Source organism: Pseudorca crassidens, chromosome 3 (genome assembly GCF_039906515.1).
Source record: "Pseudorca crassidens isolate mPseCra1 chromosome 3, mPseCra1.hap1, whole genome shotgun sequence".
Lineage (NCBI taxonomy): Eukaryota > Metazoa > Chordata > Mammalia > Artiodactyla > Delphinidae > Pseudorca > Pseudorca crassidens.
Window position 1 is genome coordinate 32,022,268 of NC_090298.1, and position 16,761 is coordinate 32,039,028.

A 16,761-nucleotide genomic window follows, 5' to 3' on the forward strand; every position below is an offset into this window, starting at 1 on the left:
TATACATACACATTCACATAGAAAAATGTTTGAAAGGACAAAAAGTAAAATGTTAAAAATAGCTAATGCTGCATGAGAAGGTTGAGGGAATTTTTTTTTTTTCCTTTTATCCTCTAGCTTTTCTTCAGGGAGTCTATAGTGCCAATTTATTGTTCTGTCCACTCAGAATATCACCTTCCTTCTTTTGGTGGACTGGTCCTCTTCCAACTCTAACGATGTGGTACTTGTGGAAGTGGCCCTTGAATAGAACTTCTGTTGGGCCACACGACTGGACCAGCGATGGACACGTGACACAGGCCAGGCCAACCAGAGTCCTCCCTGGGAGCCGGGAGGAAGGGCACCCTCTCCTCTCTGAATGTAAGGCTGTAGACTTGGAGGAGCCTGGAACCATGGGTCCAGCTCTTTGGGGACGTCTGGCCTGAGAGCTTCGGTGTAGAGGAGAGCTATGTGTCAGTTCTGGGTGGAGTACGAGACTATAGCCCAGTGCAGCCTGCAGCAAGTACCAGGGCACCTGCCCATCAAGTAAATGCCTGGGAGATGGGGCAAGGATCGTCTCCTAGAGAAGCAGATATGCGATTGGGGAGAGAGAGATGGGGGCAGGAACGAATCGCTTGATGGTGCAAATTGTCACTTGGAAGGATGGAGAGAACCCGACAGAGAGGGTGAAATACATTTTAAAGCGGGAGGAGGTGGGGAATGGGCAGTGGGTGGGAGAAAGGCCCTAACCTGTGGTCACTTCCAATAAAGCCCATTTATCCCCTATCTGCTCCTGTCAAAGAGATAACAGGATGAGGGCAAATCTCCTTTGAGGAGAACAAAGGGTAGCTGCATGCAACAAATACTGGAGCATCTACCGTGAACAGCAGGATCTTCTCCCAGATGACCTGGGAAGACTCCTTCCTCTTCCGAGGCATGCCAGCTCCACGAAGACTGCCCTGGCTTTCCATCCTTGGAGACTCTTCCAGAGGCGTGTCACCTCTCTGGAAGATAACATTTCTAATATCTAGGGAGACTATTAAACTGCTTTTTCTTTCAAGGCGCAATTGTTTAAAGAATATTCATCAAGCACTTGTGATGCGGCGGACACTACGCTAAGCTCTGTGGATGCAGCCGTTCGACTCCTGCTATCAGCCGAAGCCTTAGGCGTGTGCTCAGACCGCGGAGAGGTGGGCGCGCTGGGAAGGCAGACGACGGGGCTCCCAGGAGCCTGGAAAGACTTACTCTGGCAGCGCCGCTTAGACGGGACCGGAAGTTACCCAAGTGAAGAAAGGTGAAGGCTACAGCATCGGGTCCCATGGGAAGAGATCCCGTGCTTTAATTAGCAGGCTTCCTGCTGGCTAACTCCCCTCTGGGTACCTGAGCGATGCCACTAAACTAAGGCGCATCTGAGCCAGTTTTAAGGCATTTACATCTTTAAGGTGCTGGTCAGAAAGTCCGAGGTGCTCCTGAGGTTTCTCAAGGGATAGAGGAGCATGTAACCACCCGACATCTGTTCTGTCGGGAGTGTTGTGTCCGCTACCTGGCATCCCCGCAACTGCGCAAAGGTAGGTGATCAAGACCCACAGCTCGGAGCTGAGGTCAATGAGGTGAGAGGTGGAGGAATTTCTCTGGGGTTGCCCAGGTGCCAGGGCTGCGCAGCTCACACGAGGCAGCCGCTGCCCGGGGCGTGACACCTGCAGAAGCCACAGAAAAGGAAAGGAGCCACAAAAGGTGACTGAGAAAGTCAGACTCCAGGTACATCTCTGAAGAGGGTGCGTCGTCTGCACTGGTCCTTGGGCAATTTGGGACAGGAAGGGCCACGTGTTAATGCTCTGCTTCTTCAAGGCTTCCCGCCTCTCCATCAGCTCGAGGAAAATGTGGGTGGGGTGTGTGTGCAAGGCCTCTAGCGCCAGGAAGAGAACCAGACCCGCCCTGCTTCTGAAGGCTGAGTCCAGAGTGAAGACCCAGCTCTGCGGCCGAGATCAAGTTGGCTGGGGACAGCAGGGGGAAAAGGTTTCAATGTCAGCTGAGACTTGAAATTCTTTCTCATCTTGCAAACTTGTGGGGGTGGATAATTACGAGCTCCATGCACGGCAGTTGTACTCATTTTAACATGATTCCCACTTAACAGTTTCTATCAAAATCATCCTTAAAAGCTTTTCTTGTTTCTTTAATCTGAAAGTAATTACTCTGGGATAAAAATCATCTCAGGTTTAATCCCAAATCAGTTTAAGACATCTCTTGTTACTTCAACTTCATTGGTTCTTGCAGACTGAATAAGTACTTTTAATTCAATTCTGTTATTAGTCACTCCAGGGGAAGGGTAATGGATCAAATGTATAGGCCACTGAAAACCAGTTCTTACACAGGCCTTTTGTAATGAACTTGTTTGTACGCTAACATTTTAGTGTGACGTTGAATACCATACATGAAAAACATTACTCATACACCTCTATTTTGCTTTCCCCTAATAACTACATCATTCCTCTCCTTTCGATCCTTTCAAACTTCCTGGGGTTGACGGTGCTATACATTTTGGCTCAAGAACTCACCATCTGGGAAACTAGATATGCACTGAGGTCTCCATAAAGGGCAGACCACATGTATGAGCTCTTAAATAGTAACATGTGTTTCACAGTTAATTTAAAATTGGTCTACAGTTTCTTCATAATACATCAGTTGTTACTCTGGGTGAGCGTAGGCTACATAAGACTGAAGACTTAATCTCTCCCCTTATGAAATTCTATTTAAGATTACTTCATCCTTTAAAATTACTGAGGTTTTGCTGAATCAGTGACTATAATTCCAAATTCAAAAACTTGATAATAAAATTTTGATATATTTCTAGAATTTCAAGAAATGTTTAGGTTATCCTCAGAGAAGAACAATTAAAAACCATACTTTAAGGGCCAGTATTTATTTAGTATGTGTTTTATAATGTTGGCTCCCCACTATCTGATTATTTTATGGTAACCTGTCTGGTAAATAGAATATAGATTTAAGAAAACTTATGGGAGATTATATCAATGGCACAGCAATATATTAAAATATTAAAAATTTAGTCAGAGCCCTATGTGATTGCTTCATAACCACTATAATTCTTACGAGATAGAACCAAAAGTATTAACAACAACAAAGCAGGAGCCGCTTCTCCTAAGTGCCTAAAACAGGAGGAAAAAAAAAACCCAAAATAATGCCCAAATCTGTCAGTGTAAGTTGTAAGAAAATATATTTATTTTTTCCATGACAATACTATGATAAAATTGTTAAATACATGCATGTTTTAAAAACAAACATAGGTAACATCTTTAGAGTTAACAGCCAAGCATACTAGTTTAACATTTAAGGTGTCTTAGTAATAGGTTACTTATATTCTATGTTCTTGCTATTAACCATGTCTCCCAAAAGATATGGAAACTAAATTCTGAAATTCTACAGCAATATAAAATGTCCAAATTTTTCCTTCTAACAGCAACATAATCTCCAAATTTTCATAAGGTAGAAAACACTTCAGTTGTCGTCTCTGTAAGCGGAGTTGTTTTATTCCATATTAAACTCGGACTTTTGTGAATCAGACTGAGTATCACACAAATATACTGCAATCTATAGTTTGCTTCCTGCATATGCATATTTAAATGTTTCCTGATATGATTAAGCACGATTTTAGGTACAGAACATCACAACTGATCATTCAGATTAAAAAAAAGAAGTCTGTAGTGGTAACATTTCAAGAAATGAAAAATGAAACAGTTCTAGATTTGCAGTTTCTCCCTATCTTTCAGCTACATTTGCACACACCTGACCAAACAAAAATTAGTAAACAGTTACTAGTATTTATAAAAAACTGAAAATATTTAACATATAACATCCCCTTTAAAAAAAAAACACTCATTCTACAAACAACCTTATAAAAGACAAAAACTTATATCTGTTCACAGTATGTGTATTTTGTAAACAGTAATTCACTATAATGCAATTTTGAAAGTAAAAAATGGTAACTTCCTAGCGTTATAAGGGCCTCTGACTTGTGGCCAGCTAATGAAAGAGAAAGAAAGGTAACATACTCCTACTAGGAAAACTGAGTGTTCTAAAATGACTTTACCTTTGGACATACCTTAAGGTGGCACCATCTCAAATTTAGGATGTCTCTCTATCCAAGCCTATCTTTTTCAAGCAACTCTGAATTGAAATGTAAGAAAATGCCTTGCTCCTTTTGGAGAAAGTAATTGGATAAAACAAATCCCAATCCCAGGGTATCATGTAATACCTACCCTTCCACAACAGTGAATGGAATAGGGTTTCTTTTTGTGTGCTGTATTCATAACGTATTCACATTTTTCTGAAACATTATGTTGGAAGGAAAAAATTAAATTGAAGGATATATCACAAGTAATGGGAAAAAGTATTGAAAATCAAACTGGGGACAGAGTATTTGAAAAAAAAATTATGAAAATCATTATTCAATACTGTTTTCTACGATCAACTACAAAAATACTAATGTTAAGGTTAAACCTAACTGTTAACTTGTCCATGTTTTTTAATGAAAATTGCATTACCACCTAGAAATCTTCCGATCTTTTATAATATACCACCGGAATGCTGAGGAAAAATAGTTCAGAAATTGAAAGTTACCCATTTAAAATGGAGTAATTCTTAAGGGAAGTACATTTTAAATGTGTAAGGAAATTCAGTACATTTAGGTGAGCCGTTCAGTCAGGTACACAAAGCATTTTTGGCTTAAGTGCAGCATAAGGTCTATATTGTTAGTGTTTTTGTTTGTTTTAAAGTTCTGACTGGCTACTGCAAAGGCAATCTTAGAAGATATATGTAAGTGTAATAAAAACCAATTCCTTATCAATTAAACAGTCATTTTTTCCCCCATTCACATCTCTCAGTTTTTAGGGTATTCAGTTATAGCAACCAAAAAGTAATATAAGTTATTACTGTTTTGTATTTGGTTAGTATTTAAGAGCTTTTGAATTTATTGTTTCTACGTTTCTTCAACTAGGCACTTGCACATAGGAAAAAAAAATTCAGAGGGTTTCCCTCTCAAAAACATCACTTTTCATTTTCATAAAAATGTTGCACAGTTAGACTTTGTCTTGCACAGGTAAATTCTCTTGATAACATGGACATGTATAATCCAAAATATTAACATTCTTAATAGAGGAAGAAACAAATGCTACCCATGGTTAAAATTAATGGAATCCTGTCATAACTCAGTATCATAATTATAAGGGTTTGGATATATTCAAATCACATCCCCTGAAATTTTACCATATACAATAAAGCCTGACATTTCAATGGACAGAATGTTGTTCTTTAATCCATTATCAGCATTAAAAATAGTTCCTTTGTATTATAATTAACATGAATATGATCATGTAATAGTTAAGACAAAAGTACTAACTGAAAAGGAATAAAAATCTCACCACCCTATTGAAATAAGAGGTTTAAATATTAATAGCCCTGGTACATACTCCACGGAGGTATAAATAGACCAAATTCAAAACAAGCCATTAACAATGATATTCTAAGGTCATATCTAAAAGCTACATTTCCAGTAAGTTTAGTCACAACTCATTTTCTTTTGTGAAAGATTTTCTTCTGGATATAAAAAATAAAGATGGGCACGGTACCATGAAACGTTGTTTCAGCAGGAAATACCAGTTTACAATAATGCTTTGAAGAAAGAGTTTATCAGGAGAATGAGTGCTTATCCTAGTCAGTTAAGCTCACACACCAGTGTTGTTGATTTACTAGAAACACCTGGTTGGTACAAACATGTCCCACGTTGTGTACCCATCAAGTAAAAAGATACTGTGAACACTCAGAATTAGGTTGGAATAAGAAAGATACCTAGTGATGCTTTTGCATGAGTCTTTCTCCAGTTTTCACTCAAACTGTGGAGTCACTTCTAGAGTAGATTTGAATCTTCAAGCCAATGGTCTCAGATCTACACAAGCTAGATCTTGACACATACCACCTTTCAGGAAAACTCTGTTGAATCTGCACATTCTGGGATGGAACTCAGTCAATAAAAAATTGACTGAACTTCCATTGATTAGCTAATGATCCTACATTTGACTTCTGAGATGCCCAATTTTATACTTTCAAAATAAGGATAAAAAGGCATTTTATAAAAGATATACAAATTTTAACACGGTTCAAAACAGAAAACAGTAAAAATTAAATAGAAAAAAAAAAGTTTTATCTGGTTATGTGCCTGAGCAGTAGAAAACTTCGAGATAACATTTTCTGCATATTGACAGGTTAGGGAGTACTTTCATTTCAAGCTATCATAAAATTGATTCCAAATTCCTTTTGGAAGAAAATATTCCCTAGTCTCCTTCACTAACCTACATCTAATTATTCAAATACAGAAAAGCCTGTCATGTTCTTTAAATATAGACGGTATGAAGACAATTAAGAAATTACAGGCCTAATTTCCAACAAGAATACAAGTTGCATGAACGTTTAAGAATGTGACTTTTATCACAGTTTCCGAGAGGGCAAGAGGAGTAGGTGTTCTAAATGCAATCCTTCAGATCCATGAACCATGAAAGCAATGCTGGTATGGAAAATGAGGCTGAAACTTTTCCGTGAATGGCTGCCTCTGTGTCTAAGCTGCAGGAACAAAGCACCTCTATCACCTAAGCACATAAACACCCAATTCAACTATCCAGATCCTCGGGCCATAATGTCCAGTCCAGGCTTCTCCAGGTTCAGCACACTGAAGACTTCAAGCCTATATGGATGCTAATCCGTGCAATACGTAATTTACAAGGTCTGTCTAATGTCAAAGCCTAGCTAAGTCTTCCAAGAATACTTCTATGTTAAACAGTGTTTATTTAAGATGGCCACTCGCAAGAGAAATGCAGTCAAAATGACCACCAGAATCTCCATTCCTCACAAGGGAAGCTTGATCTGAAACTGGCTGATAAGTTAACTGGCTTGTAGGAGATATGAAAATGTATCCTTTACACAGCACTGATCAAGACATAATGGGATATACTTCTGCTTCAGACATTTAGAATTTTCTAACCAATGACTGGGCTCTAGTTGGAAACTTTAGCAGGAAAGAGGGGTTTCCCAATTATTCTCCCAGTCAGGAAGCGCTGGAGGGAACACATCTAGCCTCCCCTTCTAAGCAGCCTTTAGTTAGCCCTCCCCCAGAGAGAGGAGCTAATGTGACTGGACAGAGAAAGGCCCTATTAGACCACCTGTCACCCGTGTGCATGGTCCTGGCACTGACAAACAGTGCACGTTTGCCAGGGTCTCCAGTGCCACAAGCAACCAGAGATACGTGACAGAGGGTGTTTTCTCTCTCCCCAGCTCCCTCCTCTCGCCCTGTCCCCATGAGCCCAGGTTGGGCAGGGGTTGGGAAGTAATCCCTTCCCATCTGTAGAGCAGGTCTAGCAATCCTCAATTCACCAAGAAAAGATAAGGAAAACTGTTTTGACCTCAGACCTAAACCACACTCTTCTAAGCATATCACAGGTTATAAGGAGCCTGCCCAGACTAACAGAGTGATACTCTGCTTCTCATTAACCCAGTGATCTGGCGTATGGATCTCCAGCGGCAGGGGAGAGGTAAGCTGCACTCTGAATCTTTTTCCTGCAGAAGAAGCTGTGAAGTCTTGGATGGAGTGATAGGACTCAAGAGCCCCGGTGATATTCACCTTTAGCCAAACAAATGAGTCATAAAGTAGGTTAGATAGGGCTCTGGATACAGATGGTCACAGCTGAAACGCATATGCATTAATGGCAGAGATCAAACAATCTCTTCTGGCCTTTTCCCGTTACCTCAGGTTAGTGGAGTTTAGATCGGTAAACTTCTACCTTGGCCAACACTTATCCTAAAGAGAGGAGGTACACGATTGGTGAGTTTTGATGGGGAAAAAGGCATGAGCTGGGGGCAAGAGGGGTGTGGTAATGACAAGCTTCTGCAGGAAGAGAAGGCAGGCCCAGGTCTGAGTGTCTGGGGTGGAAGCAAAGGGAAGGAGCCCAACAGGAGAAATGAGAAGACAGAGCGAACTGTTTACAGGTGGCTCTGGTTTGATATAATTTTCATTGTTGAAAATTTCTGTGAGCTATTATGTAGTTTTACTACACTATTTGTATACATAATTAATTGTATTTCACTCCACATGTTCACATATCAAGAAGCTCAGGAATTTAATTGAATCCTAGCAATTAAAACCAGGATTCATAAACAGAGTACCTAAACAGACTTTCTCCCTTGTCACCCTTATTGTGGCTTTTTTCCACAACATGGTTTTTACAACGATACATTATGGGCTAGAAAAAAAATAACTGACCCACTATGTGCAAACACATTACAGAGCCTCAGATGATTAAAAAAAAAAAAAAAAAAAGGCATATCTTGACTTCTTTAGATCTTCCAAATTCTCAAGAACTTTGGCCTTAACTCAAAATACATAGACAGCCTGAGGGCAGGGAAAATATACACTTTTTAGGTTTTCAGTTCGGTTTTCCAAGAACCACATTCATTCTAGACATCACTTATGAAAACCAGTGATGGGCAGAGGATGCTGTGAGGACACAACTCTGGACGACTCCCAGAGCAACTGCTGCACCTTTAATACGGGTATGCCCACGAATTCAAAGCCATCTTATGATATTCCACATAAAATAGCCCTTGAGTAACTGTCCCTATAAGAAGCATTATCTTTTTAGTTTTACATGTAAAAATCTGAGGACTGAATCACATAGTCTGGACTGATGACCCTTTAAGAGGGAGGAACTGCTAAGATGCACAGTGAGGAGGAACACCTGCTAGAAGGTGTCAAAGGTCGTCACTGCCTGGGCAACCAGGGCTCAAAGCGTGGTCTTCTCAGGAGGGACTGAGGCCAATCAGAACTATACAGACAGCTAATGCCGCCAGATATTGCTTAGTAGTCGTCTCAAATAGTAAGTCACTGGAATTACATGCTTATGAGGAATACTGAATTTGCTCTTATATTTATAAAGCTGACAGTCACCAAAAAACAAAACAATGAATTTTTTAAAAAAAACTTAAGATCTATAGCCCTAGAAATTTAGTTTTAAATATTAGGGCAACCTAATAAGGGAAGCTAGCATAAAAGCTAAAAATTAATGGAACGGTGTGAAAAATCTTCTAAAGCAAGAAAACATGATTCTGATTTGAGCTGGTCAGTGTCACGCTTGTTTTCCAAGTTTGTACCCCTGAGAAAACTGTTTGGTAACCATTATACAGTAGGCACAGAAATCAACATACTTTATCAAACAAAACACTAAACAGGTGTTGCTGTTGATACATTAAAAATTATATTAGTTTTCTTAAATGCTGTGGATAGAGAATAATGTTAAAAGTTTTAAAATCTGTGCTTGTTTTTCATCTAGAATGGAGCAAATGTCAGGCAAATAAACTTCATCTGTTACTCTGACATTTTTCTCCCTTGCCTGCAAATCTGCTTATAATTCCATAAGGTATATGCATGAGAAAACCTGATGAACAACAGAACAGAATACAGTTGCTGTGGGATTTGTTTTGCACGTATGGACCAGGCAGTATCCGTTATTGAAATGCTTCCTAAAGGTAAAGCAACGTGAGAATTCTTTGGCTCGAATCACAAATAGCTCCAAACTGTGAGTTGTGTGGACTGAATTTCTGAGTTACTGTGTTTTGGCTTTGAGACCACATCAGAAGCACATTAACACTTTCAGTGTAACTTGCATGAGTGAAGTCCACCTCGCTTAGCAACACTTCACAGGATCCCTCCAAGGCGCCCAGTGCTGACCTGGCAACAGGAGCTCATTGAGATGGTAGACTGAAGTGACAGGGAGACACTGTTAATCGTTCGGTTTGTTCTGAAAAAAGTTTGTGAAGGACCAGCCTCCTCCATTAGATTTAGGAGAATCTTCATCTTTAGGAGGAATCAAAAATTGTCGGGAGTTAATGGAGCATGGACTTCCAAAAGAGACAATTTCACTGTTGCTGTCTGTGGACCTAGGTGAATCTGGAGATACTAAGTTCCAAGTGTTTACATTTGCCTGAGGTCTGTAACCTGCAGTTTTGTCTAAATCATCATCTGCAGCCAGATCTTCTACAGTAGAAGTAACGAGGAGGTGCATTTGTGGCTTATAGCCTGTCCCCCCTACAGGGTCGTTTTTGGGTTCTTCCTCTGGTTTTGCCTGAGGCTGGTACATGGACTGAATGTCAATGTAAATGACTTGTGAGGCCCCTCCGGCTTCATCCGCTCCTGGGTTCACTATCTCTTCCTCAATGACCGGTGGACAATAGGATACAACCACATGGTTTTCCGGTTGCACATCAGTGTTATCTTCTGGACGCTCAGCTACTGGAGAAATTATTTCTGTATCTTCTATTTTAGGAACTGTTGATCGAGTTTCCAGAACCTCGACATTATTTGGGGTACAAGGATTCATTTCCAATGTTTTAAGAGCGCTGTTTCCCTAGAAATAAGTTTTAAAACAGGGATTAGAATGCCACGAAACGCTGCTGCAATGCCTCTCCTACAAAAAGCAGCATTATTTTATATTGTTTTTCACAGCTGCTCATAAAAATGTGTCTCTACTATTCTGTAGTGCATACTAGAGCAAAGCTACTTTCTTTTCTACATATCAGTACTTTCCTTGGTCTTAATAGTAGTGAAAAAAAGACCAGGTACAAACAATTTAAAACTAATAATTTTAGAAGTTCAGCAGATGTTCAAGCACTGCTATTTTCTCAATACATTTTACTCTGGATGACACTGACATGTTAAAAACTCTTCACAAAAAACTAAAAAAGGGAAGTCAGTACTTCAAAGGTAAACGTAAGAAAATAAAGGATTACCTCACAGACACTCTTTTGAAACTGTAAAGCTTTACAATTTTCTGGATTTGGAATATCAGGGTAGAAGGTTTCTTTAATCCTTTAAATAAAGATGATTAAGTACATTTAATAATAAGATTATCAATTAGACAATAAATAAGTTAATAAGTTATCAGGCTTATTTTGACGTTTCATATGAATACTCTGATGAATATCTGAGATCAAAATGGAAGATCATTTTCAGCGTGATCAGTCACTAGAGCTTTCAATATAATGCACTGAGAGGTTCCTATCTGAAAAGCAGAAACAGTACTTCTATTCCTAGAACTACAGTATCTTATGTATCTTATGGAAATGGAAAGCAAAGAATTAAAATGGTGATTGTGCTATCAAGTCAAAAGTCAAATACGGGCATTACTCATGGCCAAAATATTCATACTGCAGACTGGATTCAGCACAGTCAACTACTTGGGAACATGCTTGCATTCTGTAGTTCTTTACTGCTCAAAACAGGCTCTGGATTATCAGAAAAAGGAAGGCTATTAATCTTGAGCAAAAACTAAACACAAACAAAAACGAAATTTGCTTAGTGCCCTATCATATTTATAGCTGTTAAAAAACTTTTATTATTTGAAATTCCTGCAGGAAAAAGAAATGTTGTTAATGTAAGTCCGAAATGCTCTAACTTCTAAACTATCTCCTAACTTTATCTTTTTTTTGGTATTGAAATCATTTTTAAAATGTGATTTTGGGTAACGAGAATATGGTTACCAAGCGGGGTATTCTACGGTTCTAAACTGTTACTATTTTGATTTATAAGCCAGGATTGCTAGAGTACATTCTCTTCTTTATCATGAATGATGGCCTTTTTAAGGCCAGTGAGGACAGTCTATGCATGAACATGGCCAGGTGCCACAAGCCCAGCCCAGGACAGCTCCTGCTGGCTGACCACGAGGCACTCTCTCCCGAGCCCCGCGCTTACCCTACCTCACTTCACTCAGCTCACACCACTCCCTCCGCTGCTGCACCCAGACACACACTTCTCACTTTCTCCAGAAGATCAAGCTCTTTCCAGTTTCTGGGCCCTCACAGAATCTATTCTCTCTGCCTGGCACATTCTCTCCCTCTCCTTCCCCTTTGGGACCCTGCTGCAGTGGAACGTCCACAGGGAAGCCTGACCACCTCCTGTGACGTGATTCCCCACTATTCTCCTCAAGCCGCCCGTGTCCTTCCTAGCACCCACTCACAATCTGTACCCATATATTTATTAAATGTTTATGGGTTTCACGTCCACCCTCCCCACTATCCTATAATTCTAATGACCATTCTTATTTTAATTCACCACTATGTCCCCCTTTCACATGGGAGGGGTCATTCTTATTTGTTGAATAAATGACCAGATTTTCTAAATAGGTCACCAGGACAAGTGATACCTCAATCATTAAACTACATTTAATCTTGCATATAGCTATTGACCTATTTATGCCTATAAATATTTTTTAGTACAACTGCTATTACTTTAATTAGTAAATATAGTAGGGAAACATTTATACTTTTACTTTGTTAATTTTAAAACCTTTAAATAATGTGCCATGTTCTTGCCTAATGTTAATTCCAATATTAATTCTGACCAATACAAATATTTTTTACTACCTTGTTTCCACCAAAAAGTTGTACTTATTTTTTAACACATAAACTAAATAATCATGCCCTTAAGAACATAACAGCAAGGGTAAATCATTACCATTCTCGTTTCCGATAGCAAAGGATACTCGTTACCACTCCGACAATGACAGCCACTGCCACTGGGATGAGAATGGCGATAATCAATGCCACAGCTGAAAAGAGAATATTGTAGATATTAAAATCAACATTTTTAGTATGAACTAGAGAATAAATTCGCATTATAAGATATTTAAGTCAGTAGATTATTTGAAGAAAAAATCCAAACTGCTCCAGGGAAACTGAAAAACTATTAAAATATAACCTTAAAAAGTATTGTAATAATTTTTATACTAACACTTAAATTCTTCAGAGCAGTGTTTCTCTACCTTGGCACTACTGACATTTTAGGGCAGATGCTTCTTTCTTGTGTGCTTTGCAGGGAGGAGGCTGTCACATGCATTGTAGGAAGTTTAACAGCATCCTTGGGCTTCTAGTGACCAGATACCAGTAGCACCAACCAAACATGTCACCAGACACTGCCAACTGTCCCCTAGGAGGCACAATCACCCCCAGCTGAGAACCATCTCCACATGGCCCTTTATTTAAGGGCATGTATGAACTCCAGCCCAGGGCTAGAGAATAAGCCCGTGATCAAATGAAAGTTCTTCGCTGTTGACAAGCTAGTCAAGTCCATCACTTTTCTCTACTTTCCATCTCAAATTTATGAGTGTTGTGCTTTATGCTTTTTTTTAAGGCTATTTCTTACACTCTTCCCTGGATATGCCAAAAATCACAGAATATTTCGGGTAAAAAAATTTTAAATCAGTTGACCGTTATATAAGTTCAACATGAATTTAGAACTCTAGACTTCAGAGGTACCCTTAATTCATTAATTTCTTAAGTACGCATTAGGCAATAACTGGTAAGAATAAATATGAAGTCATCTCATGGCCTTTCAGTACTGCCCTCCACCCACTATAAAAGTGTAACAAAATATGAAATTTTAAAAAGGGGCATTCCTATATAAACAAAAATCACTGGAAACACAATGCACTTAAGTTTGGAAAGCAACTCGATGACCACATTTAACTCACAATTTTCTTTTGTCACCACAAACATGCTCTTCTCTGGCCCCATTCCTCCATCTGTATAGGCTCGCAAGACCAGATGGTAACTTGTTTTACCTTGAAGATCAGCAATTCTCAGTGTCTTCTGGGATATGTCGGTAATATTCTTAACCTTTATGTCAGAACGACCTATTTTTAAAGTGAAGAAGATTATTACTGATCTCTATACCATTTTAATCACATGGTTACTCAAACCTGTCACATTCACATCCTTTTTAAACGAGTCTGAATGCTGGTCGCCTCCAGGGCCAAGGCCCATGGAGCCAGCCAGAGCCATGTTCAAGTTCTACCTCTGCCAGGTAGTAGCTATGTTATCTGTACCTATTATTTAAACGCCTCTGAACCTGAGTTTCTCTAACTATGAAATAGAATATCATGACTTAGCTCTCAGGGCTCTGTGAAGTTTTCGTGCATATTCTCTAGAATAATACCTGGCCTATAGCAGGTAATCAATAAAAGTCTCTTTTTTTCTTTTACTAACAGCATGAAAACCCACCACAACCAAAACCCACTGGGGCAGGGACACTGCCTCTCGGGCTGATCATGCCTGTGAGTAAAGTGAGAAACTCAAGGAAGCAAGATCATAAATCAACAGAGATCGCTCCAAACCACACAGGAAACAAGGCAGTGCATCTGAGTTCTCAAATGAGAGATTAGAGGACGCCCTTGAACCATTTTGAAAGGAAATGTGGAGAATTGTTTAAATTGTTAAATTATTTTTTAAATTTTAACCAAAAAAATGCAGTTTAATAGCTTAAAACTATATCATACTATATGGCTAAAAACAAAAGTAGCAGTTCGCTGCCAGCATCTTTCCCCACCACGAACAATCACTTCAAAATCAAGTTGCCCGTCTCTTTGGGTACTGACTTCCATATTTTGAAATAAACTTAAATTGGCAGTGCTTGATTTTTAAATATTAGACATTAGCTCTAACACACAACCACTACCCATTCTCTCCTCGAGCCCACATCATTCATAGAGAAACATCAAAAAATTTGGTAACTTTAGTGTTCACATTGTAATGATCATATAAATACAAATTACTACTAAGACAAAATGCTTGGTATGATCATGTTTCCTTTCTTATTTTTCTGTTGTTATAACGGCTTTTCTTCCTTATTTGCTTAGTGTACCAATTACTGATTCGTCCAACACCCTCCAATGAATATTCCACCCAAGTTTCCATGTGGTCCAAAACAACAACATCCCAGGGCCGCTGCTTCCCCCAGCTGCTGCCCACTCCCCCCAGGCTGCTTCCTGGGGCGTCTGCTCTGGACTGGAAGTCTTCTAGGTGCTCTCATCCTAGAACTCCCTGCCCCACTATTTCCTCGTATTGACACACACTCTTCTAGGAGCTTCTGGAGAAGGGATACATGGGGGACGTAATATGTGCAGCCTTCCATGTCTAAAGATGTCTTCATTCTACACTCACAGATAGTAGTAGTACAGATACTACTGTATCTGTAGATAGATTGGCTGAGTACAGAATTTTAGGTTGAAAATAATTTTCACTCAGTACTTTGAAGATGTAGCTGCGGTATCTTCTAGTATCTGGTACACTGTTGAGAGGCCTGCTACCATTCTTATTCTTGATCCTTGCACAAGAGATGCTTTTCTGATTGTTTCTAGGATTTTTTCTCTATATATCAGGTGCTCTGAAAATTCATGGTGACGTACTTCAGCATAGATCTTTTTCTCTATTTATTTTACTGTGTGTTTAATGGCACCTTTTACTGTATATACTGAGGTCTTTCAGTTTGGGGACATTTTTTTCTTGTGCTATTACTTTGATAATTTCCCTCTCTCCATTCCACTCTTCTCTCTTAACAGAACTCTTATAAAGGAGGACAGTGCAGGTCTTTGACTCAAACTCCAACTTTCTAATCTTTTACCTCCAAGTCTTCTCCTTTGCCTTTGTCTCATTTTCAGAAGAATTTCCCCATTTTTCATTTAATTTCTCCACTTGTATTTAATTCCTTAAAAATTTCTTTGATCACATTTTTAATTCTGAGGAATTCTTAACTGTCTTCTGTTTGTTCCTTTTTATAACATCATGTCTTTTCAATGAATACAGTATACGTCAACTATCCAAGGATAGTTTTGTTTTAAATTTCTCTGTTTTCCCACATTGCACCCATTTCCTCTGGTTTCTCCTGGTGTCTGTCTTTCAGGTTAGACGCTTTCTCAATCATCTTGTTATCCCTGGCTGCTCGTCATGTTCGCGAGTGAGCCACTAAAAGGCTCATGGAAGCCTGGTGTACACAGGTGGGGTTTACTGGGGGGTGGGCTTCACTTATATCATGGATGAGGAATGACCAGGTGGGTTCCTGGCTTTTCATTGGGATAATCCCCCAAATATCAGCACCTTTTATGTCTTTCCTCAGGAACCACTTACTCTAATCCTGTCATCTCCTGCCCAGAAAACGCCTAGCTGAAGATGTCCTATGAAGCAGGTGGGAAGGAGGAAGAGGGACAGTCACAGGGTTTGCTACAGTGTCCCTTGTCTGGAAGCTCTCTGGTCCAGAATAAACCTCTTGTTCTCATGCAGGGGAGAGAGCACTCACATGAGCTACATGAAGTTGGTGTAGGACTTGGGGGTTCTAACTGCTCCTTACAGACTTACAATCAACTCCCGCTGTTCAGCCCAGATTCATCCTAACCATTGGCCTCCACTTCTGGCGCTGCAGGATGAACCAAATTACTTCTCACTGATGCCCAACGGTCCACCTAGACTGCCCCGCCCTCCACTCCTCTAGGTCACTCGGCCCACTTCCACACCCAGCGTTTCCAAATCCTCTTTTGTGCCTCTCCAGTTCTCTGTGTCTTTGTGGCTTTATGCATTGTTGTTCTTTTTTCTCTATTTTGCTCTAACTTTTAGTGACCAATCCACCCTAACTAGAAGTCTACATGTTAGAATTTGAACTGGTTCAAGTGTAAAATTTCTGAGCACCTGAGGGAAATGACACTAGAGTCTGGATGTTTGCAGAATCTGATATTTAGGGTTTCCCTCAACTTTGAAGGTTAGTGGTCTGTGGGAGGCTCATGTTTACGCAGCTGCTCTCGGGACATGACTAAGCTAATGCCCAGTTGGTCAGCATCTCCCTGTGGCGTTGTTGTTCTCTACTTGTCAGGCATTAAATATTATAATTAAAATGGTTTCTTTCCA

At 39.7% G+C, this 16,761-nt stretch overlaps 1 protein-coding gene across 1 annotated transcript in view; it reads right to left on the reverse strand.

Moving 5' to 3' along the window:
• Positions 1 to 3,191: 3,191 nt before the first annotated feature.
• The window catches only part of LIFR (LIF receptor subunit alpha), an 87,948-nt gene continuing 74,378 nt past the window's right edge, over positions 3,192 to 16,761 (reverse strand). Inside the window, exons 17-20 of the mRNA XM_067730555.1 lie at positions 13,560 to 13,721; positions 12,545 to 12,638; positions 10,822 to 10,900; positions 3,192 to 10,439 (exon numbers count right to left, since the gene is read on the reverse strand). Coding sequence (XP_067586656.1) covers positions 9,816 to 10,439; positions 10,822 to 10,900; positions 12,545 to 12,638; positions 13,560 to 13,721 — 959 coding nt within the window. The 3' untranslated portion in view covers positions 3,192 to 9,815. The remainder of the gene's footprint in view (positions 10,440 to 10,821; positions 10,901 to 12,544; positions 12,639 to 13,559; positions 13,722 to 16,761) is intronic.